Source organism: Panicum virgatum, chromosome 3K (assembly GCF_016808335.1).
Source record: "Panicum virgatum strain AP13 chromosome 3K, P.virgatum_v5, whole genome shotgun sequence".
Lineage (NCBI taxonomy): Eukaryota > Viridiplantae > Streptophyta > Magnoliopsida > Poales > Poaceae > Panicum > Panicum virgatum.
In genome coordinates this window covers 47,375,045-47,397,562 of record NC_053138.1, presented here as the reverse complement: position 1 = coordinate 47,397,562, position 22,518 = coordinate 47,375,045, and the positions used below count along the sequence as shown (strand labels likewise).

At 49.0% G+C, this 22,518-nt stretch overlaps 1 protein-coding gene and 1 pseudogene across 1 annotated transcript in view; both read left to right on the top strand.

Annotated features, from left to right (window-relative positions):
* LOC120699385 (probable LRR receptor-like serine/threonine-protein kinase At3g47570) overlaps window positions 1–7,434 on the top strand; it is a 94,783-nt gene extending 87,349 nt beyond the window's left edge. Inside the window, exon 3 of the mRNA XM_039983361.1 lies at window positions 6,985–7,434. Within this exon, the coding sequence (XP_039839295.1) occupies window positions 6,985–7,361 (377 nt within the window). The 3' untranslated portion in view covers window positions 7,362–7,434. The remainder of the gene's footprint in view (window positions 1–6,984) is intronic.
* Window positions 7,435–19,036: 11,602 nt separating this feature from the next.
* The window catches only part of LOC120700972, a 28,651-nt pseudogene continuing 25,169 nt past the window's right edge, over window positions 19,037–22,518 (top strand).

Sequence of the window (22,518 nt, the reverse complement as noted above, 5' to 3'; positions counted from 1 at the left end):
CAAGCCCATCGATGGGCTAACTGCTGCGCTGGCCGCCCACCGCCGGGAACGCACCGGACTCCTGCCACTGCCCCTGCTCGCCGACCGTCCCTTTCCCTGCTCACACGCCGCCGCCGCCGCCGCACCTCGCACGCGACCGCCGTGAGGGCTGCCACCGCCAGATCCGCCCCGCCTCGATCGGATCTCGCGCGCCGCCGCTCGCTGCGACCCCACTACCGGATCCGCCCGGCCTCTGCTGGATCCAGTACCTCTGCGCCCCCAACCGCCGGCTCCTCCCCACCTCAGCCCAACGCGGACCTCGCCCGCGCGCGCGTGCCGCCGCTCCGGAGGGGTTGCGGGCGAGGGAGATGGCGCGGCGGAGGGAGGGCACTGAGCAGGAGCGAGGCCGAGGGAAGGGGGCACGGCGGAGAGGAGAGGCACGGTCGGCGCCGAGGCCAAGTGTTGAGAGAGAGAGAGAGAGAGAGGAGACTGCGGCTGGGAGAGGGAGGGAATGAGGGGGAGTTTGGGTTTTGCTTTTTTATATATTTTTTCTCAGCAATTGGGTTCATATGGGCCTCGTCTGGGCTTGGTATATTAACCGATGCGGACCATTATAAGGTGACCGCCTTTGAAAATAGAACTATTAACCGAGGCGATTATTTTAATGGTGACCGCCTTGGTTAATCGATTTTACGAGATGGTTTTTTTGACCGCCTCGGTTAATAAAAAATGACCGTCTTAGTTAATTGAAGGCATTAATCGAGGCGGTTTTTTAATGTGCCCGCCTCCGAGGCAATTTTAAAGCGCCTCGGTTAATGGAATTTTGTAGTAGTGATCTACAATAGCTCCCCATTTTTTTCTCCCCAACAATAAAAAATTGGGGACCCACAGTGCCCGCGATCCCTTTCCCCGTCATGCTAGGGCGGCGCACGCACTCGACCACGCAGCCCCTCCATGGCGGCGCAGTTTCTCCGCAGGCGCAACAAACCACACAAAAAAGTTTTCTTGAGTGTCTCTGCCAAACTCGGAGCCTCCGGATCACCATTCGGAATGTCTAGAGTATCCGGACATATACCCGGAGTATCCAACTCTATGACCGTATATCCGAACGTTTGTCCTTAGTATCCAGACATAAACCCGGAGTCTCTGAGCTCCTCTTTTCCAGCTCTGTTTTTATCCCTATGGATGCAACAATTTCAGAATCTTCGTCCCTGTCTGAGTCAGACTGCTGATGCATCTAAAAACCGCAATAATTCGATGGAACTCCACCCAGAATTGGCCTTGTGCTCTGTGCTTTAACTAGTGAGGCGAAATCAGGCATGCGTCGCTTCTCCTCTGGGAAAAGAAGGATCTTTTTTCCCAAGTACCTGAAGGAAATGGAGAGCGTCAATGGCGGAAGAACAGAGTAAATTAGGCACGGCTGGAAACAGGGCACCTGGATGAGAAGCTCAAGAGGTGTGATTCTTCTTTCCGTTTCTTCGCGATCGGTTCAGGATTAATATGAGCAAAAATTACTGTTGGTGCACAATCTGGGCCAATACACGAACGTGCATGGTCGCGCGGCACGAGAAGGAGCTTGATGCAGCGCCTCCTGTATAGAGTGGTCAGACCGGTCACCAGGGTGAAACGGCGAAATCCGATGAACGCTCGTCTGGGAGGGACCCTTCAGAGCAGGCGCACGTAGGGTTGTTCTAGGGTCAGCAAGCCACCTAGAACGACTTCAATTGTCGCGGAGACGAAGGAAGAACAACGGATAAAAGGTTGAAAAAGCTAGGGTTTGGAGATAAAAGTAAAAGCAATAAAAGATAAAGAAAAATAATGTATTGTTGTGTTTTTGATCGATTGGATGCCTCAATCGGCCGTGACCCTTTATATTTATAGGGTGGGGAGGGTTTGCCCCGCAATGAATCTTTTTACACATCTAAATCTTGTAAAAAGTCTCTAACTAAACTCAGACTCTTGGTAAACCGGTCAGACTCACCGGTGCCGGTCGCCCGTGCCAGACTGGCTACAAATGCATGAAAACGCATCACCTGTCATCATGTAATTAACCATGTAATCACACTGCTGGCTAATTTGGACACGATGACTTGTGACTGCGCGTAACGACTCGATCGAGTCCACACCTAAGAGACCGACGACCCGAGAGTTCATGATATGCGTTAGAGTGGAACTTTCATCGTCGTCAAGGCCAAAAAGTCTCACAGCAAGCACATGTTTTATCTGCTGCTACTCCTCGCAGACAACGCAGTGCTGCCTAGCCTTGCTTGTAATGCGGACGAACAATATGTACAAAGCTTTCCCGGGAATTAAAGAACCCGACAGCTACCAGATTTCTCGCCAAAGCCAGACGAAAGTTTTCACAGCATCTGCTTCCTTTTTTTCCATTCTAAATTCTTGTCTCCAATAACATGGTGCGCGTTGTTGTCAAAATGCCCCCACACGATGGTGGGAACCGATCTTTAGCCTACTTTAGTTACCATTCACTTTCTGTATATAGAGGTAAGAGCAGGTTAATTTTGCACATGAAACCGTGTGACCTATTTTCATTCCTTGATTCCTCTTGACTGAAGACCATCAGGACTAAGACTAAGTAGTTGGGAATTAGATTCTAACAAATTGAGTTTTATCTTTATTACCTCGATTTGATTACTATTATGCAGCAGCTGGTGAGACATGGTTGTTGTTGAGTTGTGTCCATAAGCAAATAATTCGGATGAAATAAACAAGGGGGGTTATTAAGGCTAATGACAGGTGAAACAAGATGCAAATAAAGCTAGAGAAAAACCAAAATATGGAAATATGAAAGCAAAACTATAAGGAACAAGAAATGAAATGAAATTCACATGAAGTAATCAATCATTTGAAATCAGGTGTGGATTTAGTTACAGTGCAAAGATTCGGTAGGGCCAAAAGCCTGTCTTCCAAATCTTTGCCTTGAACACTCTCTGCATCATCATGGGAGCTGCTGCTCCACTTCCTCGGCCCGCCGCCCCGTGCCGCTTTGCCGTGTGCTGCCGGAGGAGCCCGAGCCGCCCCGCCGTGCGCCACCGGAGGAGCCCGTGCCACCCTGCCGCGCGCCGCCGGAGGAGCCCGCGCTGCCCCGCCGTCGCCGCTGTTCCACTGCCTCGGCCTGCCGCCCCGCCGCGTGCCGCCAGAGGAGCCCGTGCCGCCCCACCGTGCGCCGCCGGAGGAGCCTGCGCCGCCCCACCGTGTGCCTTTGCGGCACTCTCCCGACGCGCGCCACCGGAGGAGCCCGCGCCGCCCCGCTGCGCGCCTTCGTGGCGTCGGCGCCAGAGGAGCCCACGCCGGGGCTGGATCTACGCGCCAACCCGTGCTCGAGGCCGTGCGCCCCCGCCGCTGCCGCTGGTGGCCGCGCGCCGCAACGCTGCCGCTGGATCCGCCCTCGTCGGGGCCGGATTCTCCTGCGCCGCCGCCCGCCGGGGATGGATCCACCTGTGACGGGGTCGGATCCGCTCGTGCCGCCGCCGCCACTGGTGGCCCCCGCCGGCCGGTGCTGGGGGCCGTGCCGCCGCCGGGTTCGGCCGATGCTGGTGGTCGCCGCCGAAGCCGGCCATGAAGTGAGGGAGGGAGGGAGAGAGGGAGAGGGAGAGAGAGAGAGATAATGGAGAGAGATTGCGGGAGGGAGTGGGCTGGCCATTCTTATCTGGAGGATCTTTGCCGTGTGTCTAGATCCAGGACACACGGCAAAGAGACTTTTCAAATTTAATTTCAAGTAAATTGTTTCCATAACGTGTTTAACGAAATTTGATTGGATGAACTTTAGATACTTTTGCCGAAGTCAATAAACATTTCATGTTTGATGATTCTTTGAAACAAAACTATTATTTCATGTAGTTATAACTCAATTTAAATGTATATCACATGATATGGTTTAACTGTAAAAAAAAATTAAAATTAAGCAACGGATCCGAAAAATTACCAAAATTTAGCATTAAGTAATCTAAGTTGGGTATTGCATAAACAAAAATTTGTGACCTGAAAACCTAATTCGACCGTCATTTTGACTCGAATCTGAATGATTTATTCTCTACTCTATGGATCTTCTCCGGATATGTTTGGATGTGTAAGGAGCATACGTCAAACTTGTGCAAAACCATCTCAATTTTTTACCATAGACTCAGCACATGAAATTATGATATCATGACAAATTTTATAATTTTTAGACTTCGTATGTTATTTATAGAATTTTAAAATGATTCGGCCTCATATTCCCGGTCATGGTTCGAGACAAAGATGTTCGATATTGCCTCCCATTTCATAAATACGGCCTCAGATTTGACTCAATAATATGAATATGATTTTCTGATGGATTTTACTCCTTTATTCAAATTGCTTGCAGTTCAAATTGGACTTAATTCCAACAAATGTGTTTAATGAAATTAAATGACTAAATGTAGAAAAGAGACTAAAAAAATACCAAATGTTAGCATAAAGTACCATATACAATACGTGTATAGCAAAAAAAAAGTTGAGAGCTGGGCCAGCTTCGCAGGCTCGTGTACGTCAACCTCAGCTTCAACGCCCTCAGCGGCGTGATCCCTGCTGAGCTTGCATCGTGCTCTGGCCTCCAAATCATCGCCTTGAGGAAAAACAATCTTGAAGGAGGTATCCCTTCTTTCCTTCTCAATAGCTCACTGATCCAGAAGATTGATCTTCGCACGAACAATCTTTCCGGACCAATTCCTCCCTTGCTAATAATGAACTCCTATGCCAGCTTAGAGTTTCTAGCTCTGACCGAAAATAGCTTATCCGGTGCGATACCTTCATCATTAGGGAACCTCTCCTCCCTTGCTGTCTTGATTGCAGCAGAGAACCAGTTGACAGGTGGTATCCCAGCAAGTTTAGCGAGGTTATCGAACATACATATTCTCGACCTCACATACAACAATCTCTCTGGCACCGTACCCAACTCCATTTACAACCTGTCTTTGTTAACTTATCTAGGCATAGCAGGCAATGGTCTTGTAGGAACTTTACCTTCTAACATGGGCAACACACTCCCGAACATTGAGAATCTAGTAATGTCTGGGAATAATTTTCAGGGATGGATCCCCGGATCACTAGCAAATGCAACAAATCTTGTAATTCTCCACCTAGCTCAGAACTCCTTCAGTGGAGTTATTCCTTCTTTAGGATCCCTACCCAATTTGCAGAAGCTGATGCTGTTCCAGAACCAATGGCTCGAAGCCGGGGACTGGATGTTCCTCTCTTCTTTGATGAACTGTACACAGCTTGCTATGCTGACTTTGGATGGGAACAACTTAAAAGGAGATTTGCCAAGCTTAGTAACTAACTTATCAAGAAGTCTAGAATACTTAGCAGGGTCAAACCACATAACAGGGACAATACCAGCAGGTATTGGTGATCTGGTTAGCCTTTCCATGCTATATCTCCGAGATAACAAGATAACCGGGCCTATACCTGCTTCTATTGGAAAGCTTCACAATTTGTATGCCATGGACCTATCGAAGAACAGGTTCCATGGAAACATCCCAGCATCATTTGGTAATTTGGGCCAATTAAGTGAACTTTATTTGCAAGAAAATCACTTGAGTAGAGCCATACCTGCAGATTTAGCTGGATGCAAAAATTTGTTGGCATTAAACCTTTCTTCTAATATCTTGTCCGGACCCATACCAGATGGGTTATTTGGTAAACTGAACCAGTTGAGCTGGTGGCTTGACTTGTCACACAACCAACTCACAGATTCCATCCCAGATGATGTCGGCAGCTTTATCAATCTGAAATCCCTGAACATCTCCAACAACAACATCTCTGGAAGAATCCCATCCACTCTCGGCTCATGTGAACTCTTGCAGGCGCTTCGCCTTGGAGGGAACTCCCTTGAGGGACAAATCCCGTATTCACTTGCGACCTTGAGAGGCATTAAAGAGGTGGACTTTTCACAAAATAGCTTGGCCGGTGAAATCCCAGAATTTTTTGAGGTATTCAACTGCTTAGAGTACCTTAATCTATCTTTCAATAAGCTTAACGGCCCAATCCGTACAAAAGGAATTTTTGCCAATACCACAAGCAGACCTTTTCTTCAGGGAAACCCAAGTCTATGCACAAGCACGAAATCGCTGCACTTCCCACTATGTTCTATGGGACACTCTGGTAGGAAGAACAGAGTCGCGGTTTACGTTTTGGCTATTGTATTGCCCTATGTTGCCGTTTCTCTCCTCTTTGTCCTCTTCTTAAAGAAGAGAACAAGAAAGGATTCACGTCTGATGCATGAATCATCTAAGGAACTGAGGATTCGATCCTATAATGACCTTAGCAAAATGACAAATAAATTTTCGTCTGCCAACATGATTGGTTCAGGGCAGTTTGGCGTAGTTAACAAAGGTTCATTCCCTGATGGAGAAGGTCAGATGTTTGCTGTTAAAGTATTCAAGCTTGGTCAGTCTGGTGCATCAAAAAGCTTTCTTGCAGAATGTAGAGCCTTAATAAACATCCGTCACCGCAACCATGTAAAAGTGATCACTGCATGTTCAACGTACGATCCTGTAGGTAATGAGTTCAAAGCCCTGGTGCTCGAGTACATGTCAAATGGCACCCTTGCAGACCACCTTCATACTAAGTCAAGATATGGATGTCTAATCTTAGGTGCAAGGATTGGCATAGCAGTTGATGTTGCTTCTGTTTTAGAGTACCTTCACGTGTGGAGTGTCCCTCCCACGGTTCACTGTGATTTGAAACCAAGCAATATTCTCTTTGATGATGACAATCTTGCTCGTGTTGGTGACTTTGGGCTCGCTCAGTTCCTCCATGGTTTCTCTTCTTATGGTGGGCACCAAAACTCAACAAGCTTGTTTGGACCAAGAGGATCAGTGGGATATATCCCACCAGGTGAGCTTATGCTTTTATTCATCAATATATATTCATCTTTTTTTCATCAATGACACTATGCTTGATGTGCAACCTAGCTTGTTGGCCCAACTAAAATTCGGTTATAACATGCTTCCTACAATAATGCAGAGTATGGCATGGGCAGTAGAATCTCAACTGAGGGTGACATATATAGCTATGGTATTGTTCTGCTGGAAATGCTCACCGGGAAACGTCCTACTGATGAATTGTTTAATGATGGTTTCACCCTACACAAATATGTTGAGGATGCACTGCCTCAAATTGGCGAGATCCTGGATCCTGATCTCAGCAGAGAGATTGTAGGAGATCATAGCAGTCCTACTGAATCACATGAACAAGACAATAAAACAAAGGTGCAGAAGTGTATTTTGCAACTGCTGAACCTCAGGTTACTATGCTCCGAAGAAGCACCAAAAGATCGGCCAAATACACAGGATGTATATAGTGAGGTAGTTGGAGTAAAAGAACATTTCCTTTCCTATTGAGCAAAGAAAACATACCAAATTTTCGGTGGAGACGTTGGCAATTGAAGCAGTATTAAGGGCCGGGAAGTTAGAATGGTTTTCAAAGTAATGGAAGTGCTTGCATATGTTGTGGTTGGCGGCACAATACATAGGCTTGTATTTGATTACAGTAGTAATTATTGTATAATATAACCCATAAATGTAACACCAATAATTAGGTGCCGTTCTGTCGTAGGTTAAAGTTATGAGTTATATTTTGTTGTATCATGGGCTGATCCGTATAATCATTCATGTGCAAACATTTACAACAAAATGTGATGCCCCTCAGAAATCCTTTTCGATTTCTCGAAATCGAGCATTTAAAATTGGCCAGAAGGTGAAACAAGCAGGGTCTTCATTTAAAGATTTGCACCAAGATTAGAATCGAGTTGTTAATGTTAGGACACGAATGGTTACCCAAGTTCCTATGTTTGATCTAAGTGGGGTGGAGCTACATCAGTAAGATATTTTAATGACAATAATGCTGAAGGCCCGAGACTTTGATCTGAATGGTGGTGTCTTAGCATGTATGAGTGATACAAAGAACGAATGCCGTAATAAACCTCGTCAATGCAAGGGCGGGATTGAGCTTGTAAAACTAAGGAACTCGATTGTAAAACTGCCAAGAGAAGGTAGAGGCAAGATTACGATTTCTGCATTCTCTATTGCCATGAATATCTAGTGGCGAAGCTATAACAAATTAAAGGGGGTGCACTTATGCCACACCCAGTTTTTCTTTAAAAAAATAAAATACATAACTATATGTATGACAGGATCAAGATTCATACATACAATGACATCATAAAGAAATAATGAGCAACAATATCATGAAAAAGAGAGTTACAACAACTAAAAGCCTATCAGAGATAAACATGTCAATACTACAAAAAAGCATTAACCACAACCTTTAAAAAATGACCTCGGAGGCGGGCATCTTTGTAAACTGCCTCGGTTAATGCTTGCGATTAACCGAGGCGATCATTTTTCATTAAACGAGGCGGTTACAAAAAACCGTCTCGCAAATCTATTAACTGAGGCTGGCATTTTAAAGGAACCTCCTCGGCTAATGGTCCTATTTTCGGAGGCGGGCCGCTTATAAAGATCCGCCTCAGTTAATAGACAAAGCCCATTCGAGGCCATATCATCCCAGTTGTCGAGAAGAAGTATATAACAAAGAAAACCCTAGCTCTCTTCTCAGCCTCCCAGCCACACCTCTCTTCCCTCTATCCACACTTGAGCCCGACACCCTCCCTCCCTCCGCCAGCCGCGCCCCTCCCTCCACCGGTGCCCCTGCTCCAAGGGCGGCGGATCTGGCCGAGGAGTGGCGGATCCAACGATGGCCAGCCGGATCCTGGCGGCGAGCAGTGGTGACGGCCGTGGATGGGCTCGGCAGGCCCTTTCGTGGTTTTTTTTTAATTTTTCATGTTCGATTAACAGAGGCCGGCGGTCCAACCGCCTCCGGAGCTCACTGATTAACTGTGGCCTTCCATTGGAGGCGGTTGCCTTTGGCCACCTCCGAAAATAAAAAACACTCGCCTCCAAAAAGAATTATGTAGTAGTGTGTTATCCTAGAAATGATGGCTCCACAAGCAACATCTTCAGAAAACTTCGCAGCAACTTTCTCTTCTGAGCAGTAGTTTTAGCAAGTGTGAGTACACTTATGGTTGGTACTTAGCAAGCATATTAGGAAATAAATGATGACATGCAAGGCTTAACACGAGGATAAATGTTGACCGAATAAAGCAGTAAGCATTTTAGATAAACAGTTGAACATTTGCAACCTATTTACTAGGTGTTGACGGCCATTATTTCGTATTTTGACCGTCAACTTCTCGGAAATAAAATGAGCTTTACACTATGTTTCTTACATATTTTACTTAATTCTAACGATTTCCACAAGTTTTGGGTGAGTTTTGATTTCAGAAACAAATGTGCCAAAAATGGGTGAAAATGGATGTAATGTCCCGGCCACCCGGTCTCCCCCAGGGCGGCCGGCCTGGCACCTCCACTTACACGGCCACATCTTCAGTCCAGGGGCACAATGACACGTATACAACACCTCTAAACAGTGGATTAAGGGTCAGTTTGATTAAATGTACTGAAAGGCATGGATATGGATATAAGGACCCACAACTCAGCACTAACTCGAGTACATGTCAGTAATCCAACACCCTGGAGTATCCACAAGCGTTGATGTGCAACGTCGGTGGAATGGAGGGACGAGAGGTGCTAGAGCCAGGCTGACCGGCTTTGACAAGGCCAGCCGGCCTAGCAACTGCTCGCATTGGACTCAAGCAACCGTCCACCGATTCAGGAGGCAATCAGGAGCGTCCACCAGGACGTCGGTACCAGATGGCACCACTCCTAGGCCGGCCGGCTGGCCTGGGAGACGATTGCTGGCCCCATTTGGAAGCTTATGCTACTCGGTCTTGGCGTGGAAGTTAAGCTCAACCGCCTTACTTGCTTACAACTAACGCCAAGCCTTTAACGGACCCTGAAGTACTATAAATAGGCAGCCATCCATCACTTGTAAACACACACCAAAGGAGCTTTTCTCTCTTCACTTTCTAGAGTAGGTTAGTAGTTTGGGAGTTAGTGTCAGACCCGGGGCAGCAGGACTGCTCACAGGCGTGGAATATTCTAGAGTAAGGGATAGCGCATGGATGTACCTTACCTCTTTTGTAACTACTCGTACAGTAGTAGGACTAGTTGATGTACACGGAAACTACCCGACCTCATTGGAGCAGGACTCTAGTAGTACTCGGCTAGTACTTTCCATGTAACCCTGTCCCCCTGGACTATATAAGGGCGGGCAGGGACCCCCTCAAAAACATCTTGACACCTAAGGCAACACAAACAACCACGCTCCGGCGGCCTGAACCTGTCTAAATCTTTGTGTTCCTTGCACCATCGCGTTCTAATGTTAGCGAGTCCCTGCCTACAATCAATCTCCTCGGGGTATACCTTGGAGAGCTTGGCGGTTAAACACCGACAGCTGGTGCGCCAGGTAGGGGACTTCACCAACGATCATCGGAAGAACCCGATGGCCACGTTCAACTTCAACCTTCCTGCGATCAATGCAGGAGCCACCTTCGTCTTCAGCTCGTGGGTCTGTGTCGCCAATAGGTCAGGCGGCTTTGACAGCCACCAGACCAACACCATGAGCTAGAAGACATCTCAACAGGAGCAACTCAACGGAACTGTTTCCACCGAGTTGTTGCTCCCTGAACTCGTCATCAAAATCAAAAAGCTGTCCATCTCAGACGCGTCTTCGACTCGCCTCTCACCACTTGGAGTAGATTCAATCTACTCTAAGTCTCTCCGTCCTTAGCTACCATTGAGGTTACGGAACACGGCTGCATCGTATCTAACGATCATGCATCGCAAAATCAACCCAAGGATCGCCGACCAGGAAGCCACTGCTTGCCGAGAGGCACCTGTCTTCGACTCCTACCCCGATTCGGACAACGAATTCGATTCAGAACTCGCCAACAGTCTGAGACTAACCATTATTGCTATGCCCCAAGGCCGTTTCGTGTACAGGCAGGGCTCTAAGCTCACCAAACTACTCTATAACGTCCGCCTCGTCGCTTGTCTCCAAGATCTACCTTATCAGCAGGGTAGACCACTCTCCCCTGTCGAGGAAGAAGGAGTAGGCGACAATGTTCTGGTCGACTACAGTACCACCCATGACTCATCACCTGATCGTCAGGTGTACGTTCCGATTCATGGAGAAAACAGAGGCCTTGGTTCACAAGCCGGTCGTTACGCCAATGAGCCCTTGGAGCAAATATCCGACGATGAACTCTTGGTAAACGCTCCTCAAGGTGAAAATCAACAAGACAAAGATGCCCGACATTTGCGAAATCATCGATGCAACATTCGCAGACGGAACGCCACTGCCTGGGCTCAACGCACCCCTGGACCGCCCATTGGCCCTCGCAATTTGCAAAACGACTTCAACGCAGCGGGCGGTCCAGCTTTCAACAACCTAATAGTCAACCTGGCTAAAGCGGCTCTACTGATGCAAGATCTACCAGATACTCCAGAGGTTCGTCGAATGCAGCGCTTCACCAGGGAAGCTTTGCACCAGATTGATAGGCAGAAACCGATCCCTTCAGACTCCCGTAATAGCCAAACTCTGGCAAGGCAATGGGGAGATCAAGAAGCTAACCAACTACCGCGTCCACCCCATCACCAGTAGCCAAGATATCAAGACCAAAGCTATCACGTAGGTCCTTCAAGGGGTCGAGATCATGGTCGGGGCAATGTTTGCGATGCACACGAAATCATCAACGCTCGACGTCATGGGCACCCAGCGGACAAAACAAATCGTTTTCCCGCTTTCAGTCAAAACATCAACTACGCCAAGTACCCAATTGGCTTCAACCCTGCCAATATGCAGAACCTGAAGAAATACGACGGTAAGCAAGATCCTCGCTAGTGGCTTCGTATTTACTCGACTGCTATTGAAGTTGCAGGAGGGACAAATTCTACAAAGGCAATCTACTTCCCGATGGCCCTGGAATTAGCTCCTCTAACATGGCTCGAAAGCTTAAAACGCGACTTGATCCACTCGTGGGAGGACTTGAAGAAGCTGTCCGTTGACAACTTCCAAGGATCCATCCACCAGCCAAATACTCGACACGACTTGCGCTTATGCAAGCAAGAGCGGGGCGAAGCCTTAAGGTCATACCTTAAAAAGGTTCTTTGACACGCGCTCCACCATCGCCAACATCGCCGATGACGACATCATCGACTGCTTCCATAACGGCCTTGCCACTCAGCAACTCTACCGCGACTTCAAAAGAAACCAACCACAGTCAGTCCTGGCCCTCCGCGACATGATGCTCGAGTGGGCCGATCAAGAACAATAGGAGTGCGATTGATTTCCTCGCCGTGACGACAACAACTCCAAGCGCAATGGCGTCTCGTGCTCCGATAAGCACCAGTGCAACTTCGATAAAAAGCGCGAGCCAGATGATACCGTCGCAACAGTGGATCGAGGCCAGCGCAGAAAAAAACAAAGTCAACAAGATGACTTTCAGAAGTTCCTTGGCAAGCCATGCCCCTTACATCCAAAGGCAAAGCACTCGATCCTTGAGTGCATCAACTTGCAGAAGTCCCTCTAGGAACACCCACTCGAAGAAGACAAGAAGAAGAAGAAGAAGGGCAAGCAGGACGAGGGGAACAATAACGAAGACGACCCTTAGGGGTTTCAGAAACCCTCCAACACAGTCAATGTCATTTATGGAGGAGATTCTACATTCAACAAACGCGCCCAAAAACTAGTCTAACATGAAATTCTGAACCTAGAACCCGCCACACCCAAACCACTGCGGCACAGCGAGGTCCCGATTACTTTCTCCAGAGAGGATCGATGGACCAGCTTCTCCAAACCAGGAAAATTTCCGCTCGTCCTAGACCTAGTGGTGCCAGGGTCCAAGCTCACCCGAGTACTTATCGACAGAGATAGCGGTCTCAACCTTTTGTTCGCAAGTACTATCTCAAAGATGGGGCTGGACATCTCTGACAAATTGACCCCAAGTAAGGCTCCATTCTAATTGTACCGGGAAACGCATCCACTCCGATCGGCACCGTCATACTCCCGGTCACCTTCGGCACTCCGGATAACTACAGAACTGAGCTTATCAAATTTGAAGTGGCCAGCTTCGAGTCCTCATATCATGCCATATTAGGACGTCCAGCTCTAGGTAAATTCATGGCCATCCCGCATTATGTCTACCTATTACTCAAGATGCTGGGAAGGATAGGAGTTCTTACATTCCATGGTGACCTCCAGAAGTCATTTGAATGTGAGAAGGAGGCCATCACCTACGCCTCTACTAACCGCCTGCCAGACACTTCAGGAGAAGTACTCGCGGCGGCAAAGCAGCTCTCTCAGTTGGGGATGGAAATTCCCACTAAGAAGGCACACCATTCTACTCCAAAACCACCCGACAATGTGGGCATAAAGGCAAATTGAGCTCCAAGAAGGAGACTCCTCCAAGACTGCCCTGATTGGCACTAGGCTTAGTGACAAATAGGAAAGTGTGCTCATCAACTTCCTTGGGGCTAATCGAGATATGTTCGCATGGAAACTGGCGGACATGCCAGGTGTAACCAAGGAGTTGATCGAGCATTCCTTAAATGTCAAAACAACAGCTATCCTGAAGAAACAGTGCCTGCGAAGGTTTTCAGCCAAGAAAAGAGAAGCCATCAAGAAGGAACTCGCCAAACTACTCGCAGCTGGGTTCATCAAAGAAGTCTATGTAACACCCTAATTTAAATTCCAGCATTTATTAATAAATTTAATTGGCTTTATTTAATTTTCGAAGGTTTATTGTGTTTAGACTTGCATTTAAATTAATTTTCTCTCATAAGTAATTAAAATTTTTCTAGGTTTAAATTTGTTGTTGCATTCATGCTGGTGCATTGTTCTTTTGTTTGAGTGTTAGAGTGAATTCAAATTTGAATTTGAATTCAAATAGGTTTGAGTTGACTAGAATAGAAATAGAAAAGGGGTAGAAAAACCAGAAAATAGGAAACCCAGCCCAGCCCTTCTCCCTCTCCCTTTCCCGCGCTCAGGCCGACCCAGCCCTTCCCTGCGGCCCGGCTCGCTTCCTTCCCTGCGAGGCCCAGCCAGCACCCCGCGCCCGCGCCCAGGCCCACACGTCGGCGGCGTTCACCTTTCCTTCTCTGTCACTGACTAGCCTGGCCCACCTGTCGGCTTCATCTTCTCCACCTTCCTTCCTCCCAGCACTAGGACCCTGCGCCCGGACTCCTCTGCTCGCTGGACCACCGCAGCCCCGCCTCCCCGCTGCGTCGTGGACCGCCCCGGTCCTGTAGGACCCACCAAACAGCCTCCCCATGCTCGCCCACCATCTAGAAGCTGCGCGCCGAGCCCGGGATCTCGCAGGGCAGCGGCTCGATCCGCTATCCCCGCACGGCACCAATCCCGGCCGCGATTCTCGCCGGCCTTCCATTCGTGGCACGCACGCCCAAACCCCTGCACGGCCTCCTTTATTTTGGCACCCTTGCGGCCCCTGAGCACCCACCTCGCCACACCATCGCCATCGCCCGCCCTTGCTGCGCAGAACCCCTGCGCTGCAGTGGCCACACCGCACCGCCATGCCCCAGCCCCTGCAGACCCCCGCTACGGCTTCGCCGCGAGACCAGGCAACTCACCAAGGCATCCACCCGCGACCCAGGGCCTGCGCGCACGGGGATTTCACCGAGAACCGCCGCCGGTGAGTGACTCCGCCACCGTGATTTCACTCCGTCGGTGACTCCCGTACCCCGCTGACCCCTCTGCCTGCTTCGCAGCAACGCCGCGCATCGATCTGTGCCACCCAGAGGCCTGGAGGAGCCCTGCACCGCCAAGACCGCCTGCTTCGTCCCTGCGCCGCCGCAGGACATCGCCGTCAACTCCCCTGCACTGCAACTCCAGCCGACCCAAGCCCTCGGTAAGCACCCTGAACCTTCCCTGTTGTTTTTGCACTAGAAGTAGAGGCTGGTCGATCGTTCTAGGGGCTGGAACACCGTCGCCGGCGAGCTCCGCCATGTAGAGTCGCCGCCATAGTCGCGCTCGACGTTCAGGACCTCGCCACGCCTTGCTTTTAGCCCAGGAGGTTTACGCGTGTCGCGTAGACAACCCTAGACCCAAACCCTAGCCGGATTGACCCCGGGAAGGCCGAGATTGGCCACCTCCGGTGCAGCGCTGCCGCGGAGCTCGACTCTGGCGACCAGCACCGCCGTCCCGCGTGCCCCAATCTTCTAGAGCCGCCCGATCTGAAACGTGCGTCCAAGATTAGATCTAGGATCCTTTAGATCTGAGCCGCCGGATCAAGATCCAATGGATCAGATCCGTAGATACCGGTTCGCCTGGCGTTTTTGTTAAAGACCCCCTGGGTTTTTCTGAAATCAACCCGCACTCCAGATGTATTCAAAAGTATTTCAAACTAAGCCCTGGTTTTAACATTTAGGCCCCTGAGTTTATTTAAAATAGAACCCGCCATCCTGATGAGGTCTTTTTTGCACGTCAGCCCTCGGACCTTTCCAGATTTTACATTTTAGTCCTCGGTTTTGCCCAGAAACCCCTTGGAACTCCAGTTTTCTTACAAATAGGTCCCTGGAACTTGTTTTTGGCCTAGATTTTGCGTTTTAGCTCCGTTTTAGGCGTTCTTTATGTCCACGCGATCGTTGTAGCGCGTAAAATAGTTCTAGCTTAGTTTTGTTTGCTGTTTTTATGTATTGTTGTGCTATTTCTTAGTGTTAGCCTTTGTTTGCATGTATGTTTATGTTGTTGCCTTGTTTTGGCCATGTGTTCGTGAGTAGACGATGAGCTACCGGAGGAGCCCCAGTACCAGTACCCGGAGCAGCCGTCTTCCGACCAATTTGAGCAGTAGTAGGAGCAGTACGAGGAAGGCAAGTATAATATGAACACCACCTATCACCTTTAATTACAATTTCATACTGTATTTTAATACTGTATGTCCTTAAGGACTTTCCTAGCCACTTTATATCCTTTATATATATCCTTTGGGTTGCATTTTGGTTAGTTGTGCTAGGTGCCGCGCTATAACACACTTGGTCCTTTTTAATTAATTTGATTAATGGTATATGCAACTTGATTCTGAGAGTGGCCCGTTTGAGGGGCTCACGTCTCGTTAAAATTAGTTTTGTTAGAAACATGGTTTAGGGGGCCAGCACGGTGCTTACTGCCTGGTTGGCCACTCTCCATAAGAACCGGTTCATAGAGTGACAACCTAGGACAACAGCGCTACCACAAGACTGGAATGAGACGGTCTTGGCTTACTAATTAGGTCATTTTGGTTCGGGAGTAACTTACCGACGGGGCACGAGGGGGGTCGAGCTTCAATGGTCCCCAGGCTACGAGGCTTGGTCTGTGTACCCCTCGAGGTGGGCACCATCGTTGCATTGCCTGAATCCTAAGCGGTTACACCTTACCAACGTGTCCTTTGTAACGGCCTTGTAGTGAGTTTGCTAGTCATCTCACCTAAGCAAGTGTGATGAACAACTAGCGTAGCTCACGACTTGTGGGTAAAGATGTGCAACCTCTGCAGAGTGTAAAACTGGTATACTAGCCGTGCTCACGGTCATGAGCGGCCCAGATCCTCCTTTTGATTAGTGGGGTTATCTTCCTTTGACGAGGTAGGTTTCCCCGGGTGGCTTGGTTTGGTATGGTTCTCAGTAGTAACATGATTAATTTTGATTAATTACTATGTAACTGGGTTTATGGTAATTCATCAACTTGTAGTAATTAGCTTTAATAAAATTTTGCCAAGACTTAAAAGCTAATGCAGTCGAGTTAGCCAACCTTAGAGCCTCATAGTTTGTGTTATACTTGTTGAGTACAAGTTGTGTACTCACTCTTGCCTACTCTACTCTTTTTCCTCTTGGGGATACTCTACTGCTGCTCAGTTCCTGCCGACGCGAGGGAGTTCACCCGGAGCTACCAGGAGTACGAGGACTTCTAGGCGTTCGTCTCCCAGTCGACGTCCCTGTGGCGCCCAGCTTTCGAGTTTCGTACTTGTACCTTACGCTTCCACTGTATCAGACATTTTGTCATTAATGTAATAAATAACATTCGTACTCGCTTTAATATATCTTTTTACGTGATATGTGTTGTGATATATTGTTCATTCTGTTGTATTTACGTGTGACTTGATCCTAGCACGTATATGATTGCTCGGTTTATGTCCTTTTATAAACCGGGTGTTACAGTCTACCACCCCGAGTGGTTGGTTAACCCTATTCTTGTCCTCAAAAAGAACAACAATGAGTGGAGGATGTGTGTCGACTACACAGACCTCAACAAGCATTGCCCAAAGGATCCTTTCGGGCTCCCACGCATCGACCAAGTCATCGACTCTACGGCCGGCTGTGTACTACTTTCTTTTTTTGATTGCTACTCGGGCTATCATCAAATAGCATTCAAGTAAGAAGATCAGATCAAGACAGCGTCCATCACCCCGTTCGGAGCATATGCATACAAGACCATGTCCTTTCGATTGAAGAACGCTGGGGCAACATATCAGTGGGCTATATAGCTCTGCTTTGCCAATCAGCTACATCGCAACATTGAACCTTACGTTGATGATGTAGTTGTCAAGACAAGGGAATACGACTCGTTCATCCCCGATTTAGAAGAAACTTTTAACAGTCTACGTAGCTTCAGATGGAAGCTCAACCCCACCAAGTGCGTCTTCGGCATACCATCTGGAAAACTACTTGGCTTCATCGTGAGTCACAGAGGAATCGAGGCAAATCTTGAGAAGATAAATGCTATCATGGATATGAAAGCACCAGTAACTGTCAAGGACATCCAGAAGCTTACAGGATGCATGGCGGCTCTTAATAGATCTCTCTCAAGACTTGGAGAACGAGGCGTCCCTTTCTTCAAGCTGCTGAAAAGACAAGACAAGTTCCAGTGGACTCCAGAGGCGGCTAAAGCACTCGAGGAGCTCAAGCAGCATCTCCAGTCGCCACCCATCCTTACGGCTCCATTGCCTGGAGAAGAACTATTACTCTACATTGCGGCTACCACCCACGTTGTCAGCACGGCTATTGTGGTGGAGCATCTAGAGGAAGGGCACGCCTTCGGCGTTCAACACCCTGTTTACTTCGTCAGGGAAGTCCTCTCTGAATCCAATGTACGATAACCATCGATTCAGAAATTACTCTACGCAATCCTTATAACATCAAGGAAGCTGCGTCACTACTTCGACGAATACAAGATCTCAGTCATCACTGATTTCCCACTGGCAGACATACTTCACAATCGAGACACGACTGGGCGCATCTCCAAATGGGCAGTCGAACTAGGAGCACTTGAACTGCGCTTCAAGCCAAGAACAACTATCAAGTCGCAAGCTCTAGTCGACTTTTTGCTTGAATGGAGAGAAAACCAGGTCCCGGCACCAACCAACATCCCAGATCATTGGATCATGTATTTTCACGGTTCCTTTAAACTGGGCAAAGGAGGAGCTGGAGTGCTCTTTATTTGCCCCCAAAGGCGAACAACTCAAATACATTTTCCAAATTCTTTTTGAATTCTCCAACAACGAAGCAGAATATGAAGCACTTCTCCATGGTCTTCGACTAGCCGTCTCACTCGGCATCAAGCGACTACTCGTCTACGACAATTCCCTCCTCATTGTTCAATAAGTAAACAAGGAATGGGACATCAACAAAGAAACCATGGATGCTAATGTTGCAGAAATAAGAAAACTCGAGAACAAGTTCTCAGGACTGGAGATCCATCACGTCATTCGCGACAACAACGTAGCAGCCGACGTGTTGTCAACGCTAGGCTCTGATCGAGCAGAAGTCCCTCCGGGAGTCTTTGTTCATGAACTGCATCATCCCTCCATTGTCACTTCTACACAAATGAACATTGACTTGGCTCCTTCGGAAACCAGTCGAGAGATCATGATGATGGAGGTCGACTGGCGAGTACCTTTTATCGACTTCATCAGAGATCCAATGCCAAAGTCCAATTGGATCATGGACAATGTCAAGTACTCCAACTCCAGGAGCATCGTCAATGATGTTTTAGGTTTATAAAACCCGACTCCGATCAGTAGTTTTGCCGGAGCAGCAGGTAGAGCTCCTAGCTAGCGAAAGTAGTGGCTATGGCGTCACTGAGGCCATCATCACCCCATCAGCCCCTCCTCCTCGAGCACCAATCCTCCATCCTTCTTGGCCAAACTCTAGGTCCGCTGTTCCTGCCAACACGAACACGACGGGCCGTACTTGCTGCATGTGGCAGCAGCAGTAGCATTTTGAGAGGGGAGAAGCCGGTGGAGGAGAGGATCAGGGAGCAGCTCCTCAACGCCGGGCCGCCGCCGCCGCCGTTGTACGACATGGTGTGGGTCGCCATGGTGCCGACACCGGGGTCCCCTCACGCGTCGCACTTCCCACAGTGCGTGGATTGGATCCTGCGGAACCAGCACGGCGATGGCTCGTGGTGGCCCCAGGCCGGCTCCGGCGACGGCCCATGGTCGCTGGGCAAGGACGCGCTCTCGTCGATGACGGCATGCGTCCTCGTGCTCCGGACGTGTTGCGTCGGCGACGAGCACGTCAGCAATGGTTCGCTAGTCAATTCCTGCTGCTGGCGTCCATCGTCGATCGGAGCTTAATCACGTCTTTCTCATGGCACGAAAGGCTTTGCTTCATCGGGCACAATGCGTCCTTGGTGACGGACGACAGGAGCGACACGCCGGCAGGGTTCAATGTCATCTTCCCCGGCATGCTCGCGCACGGTGTGGCATGGGGCTGGAGATCTCACTGGCCCCTGGTGACGTCGATTGAATCCTTCAGCTGCGCGACACAGAGCTCAAGAGGTTTGCCGATCGTTTATTCTGAATTCTTATTTTCCCATTAGTTATCGATCTCTGTCATTGATGGATGGAATCGCTTACGTTTTATCAACTGTGTGTTGTGTTCGCCAACTGATCAACAGCATGGGTTCTGGAAGCAAAGCTTTCATGGCCTATGTGGCAGAAGGCTTGGGGAACCTGCTAGACTGGGATCAGGTGATGGCATACCAGAGGAAGAACAGATTGTTCTTCAACTCACCGGCGACAACGGCCGCAGCTGCGATCCACAACTACAACGGGAGAGCACTCGACTACTTGGATTCCCTCATCAGTAAATTCGACAGCTCAGGTGCAGTAGTGCAGAACTAATTAACGTCTACTCCACTTCCACTCCCATCCAAGAAAAGGATGGAAAATTTTCAAATAACATGTGTGCTAATTAGTAGCCATTTTATTAATTTGCAGTCCCGACTGTGTATCCGCGGAACGCGTACTCCCGGCTTCGCATGGTGGACACGTTGGAGAAGATGGGGATTGCTCTCGGCTTTTCCGGTGAAATAGACAGTGTACTTGACACGATATACAAGTACAAATCACTTACTAGTTGTGTTGGGTTGTGTTGTGATGATGAAAGCAGCTGAGCTTTTGTTTAATTTGTTACGGTGTAGTGCTTGTTAATTATATTTTTCTTGGCTCCAATATAATCAAAACTTGCAGCTCCTTGAGGAACGAGAGTACTCTATCCTGCCTGTGATGAGTGAATTGTCAACCTTGCGGTGTGATCGTGCGCTTGGTCTTTGGATTGCAGGTACACGAGCGTCGAGTGTCGACGGAGAGCTGCCGTGGAGGAGCTCAGGTCAGGTGGCAGCTGTGGCGTCCATTCCTAGATCGAGGGCACAAGCGGCGATGAAAGGCGGGTTTCTTAGTTTGCGCCACAAAACAAAGGAGGCGGACGGCGGTTGAAGACGCCAAGTCGTGGAGGCACGGGCGTCGGTCTCGGGACTGACGGAGGCGATGGGCGCCGACGGTGTCTAGGGCCTCGCTGCGGGCGAGGAGGTGATGGGCGTATGGTGGCGTCTAGGGCCGTCAGAAGGCCGAGGCGGGAACGGCGTCTAGGGCCACGGCGTGGAGGCGGGAATCTTCCCGCGCGAAGGGCCACCTACCCGGGTTTCGCGGACCCCTCAAAAGCCGCGAACCGGATCTTCATCGACGTGGCGACATCACAGAGAAGACTTAGAGTTGAAGAAAGAAACTCCGCCGTCGGATAAAATCTTGTACCCTTTTCCGGCTTTGCCTCTACGGGCATTTTAGTTTGAATTTCAGAGTGGAGGTCATTTCTAGGATGTGACCGGTCTGACCGGTCTATGAGACCAGTCTGACCGGTCTCCCCCCGGGAGTCGATAAATATGTCTCACCTGCCCCCTTGGACGGGGGAGCCTCCAAGCCACGAGTCATTTCTGTTTTCTCCTTGCTCCTCCCTCTGTTCTAGGGTTAGGCCGAGGTCTCCATGGTAGAAGTGGTCTAGATTATAGTTAGGTCCACAAATTTGAGAGGGTGGATGAATGAATGGAGGTCTAGCTCTTGTATAGTTGAGGTCCTCTATAAATCACAATGAATTTGAATGAAATCGAGGTCCCCTTTGAGCAGCTCTTGTGTGTTCCCGTTCATCCCTTGTTCATGGCTTGATTTCCTCTCTTTTAGTGGTTTTTGAGATCGAAGCTTTCTCTTGGACATTTTGGGGACTCCGTGATTTGCTTCTTGACCATCTAGCCCAGGGCTAAACTCTCTAGATTCACGAGTTCCTCGGATTAAGGCTTTTCACGTTCTTGAGAAAACCCCAATCCTCTTTGATCTTTCCTCGAATTCTCTAGTTCCTCTAATCTTTTGGGAGTGATCTCTTGGGCATATGTTCACGGGATAGGTGTGAAGGTATCCACCAAGTTTCGTTGGATTTAGACATCGTTTGCTCGAGATTTGCCATTTGGAGCTTTGGTTGCGGGCTGTTTGGGAGCGACCGGTCTGACCGGTCTGTGTAACCGGTCTGACCAGTTTGGAAATTCAAAATTCCAGTCAGACCAGTCTGACCGGTCTGTGCTAGCGGTCTGACCGGTCTGACTCAGCAGTGCTGCTGTTTGGGGAGTTTTTCCCATTTTGCTTGTGCGATGTTTCCTAATGTGTGCTGCTGTGAGATAGCTTATCCATAGCTATTCTCGCATACCTTAGGTAGAGGGCTTACGGTGATTTTGGGATATAGGCCGACAGATCAATTTTGAGAGAAATTTTGATCGGCTCCCATTCACCCCCCCCTCTGGTCGCCAGTTTCGGTCCCTCAATTGGTATCAGAGCATGGTTGAGGTTTTCAGTACCTTAACCGGTTCGAAAACCACTTGGCGACCATGGCGAGTCTTGGGAAGATCCCTGTGTTTTCCGGCGAGGACTATGCCTACTGGAAGGTTCGCATGAGAGTCTTCTTGCAGAGCATGGGAGCCGAGGTCTGGGATATTACCAAGAACCAGGCTTATGTGGTGCTTGCTGCTTGGGTCACTCCTCTTCAAGTGACTGAGCACGAGGCTAACGCCAAGGCTGTCAATGCCTTGTTCACTGGCGTTTCTTGTGCAGAGTTCTCACGCGTCCAGGGTTATCAGGAAGCCCACAAGATTTGGACGTGCCTTGAGAACTACCACGACGGCACACCTCAGGTCAAGGCCAGGCTGTACGAGACTCACCGGCGTGAATATGAGAACTTCACACAGGAGCCGGGTGAGAGCATTGACTTGATGTTCAGTCGGTTTCAA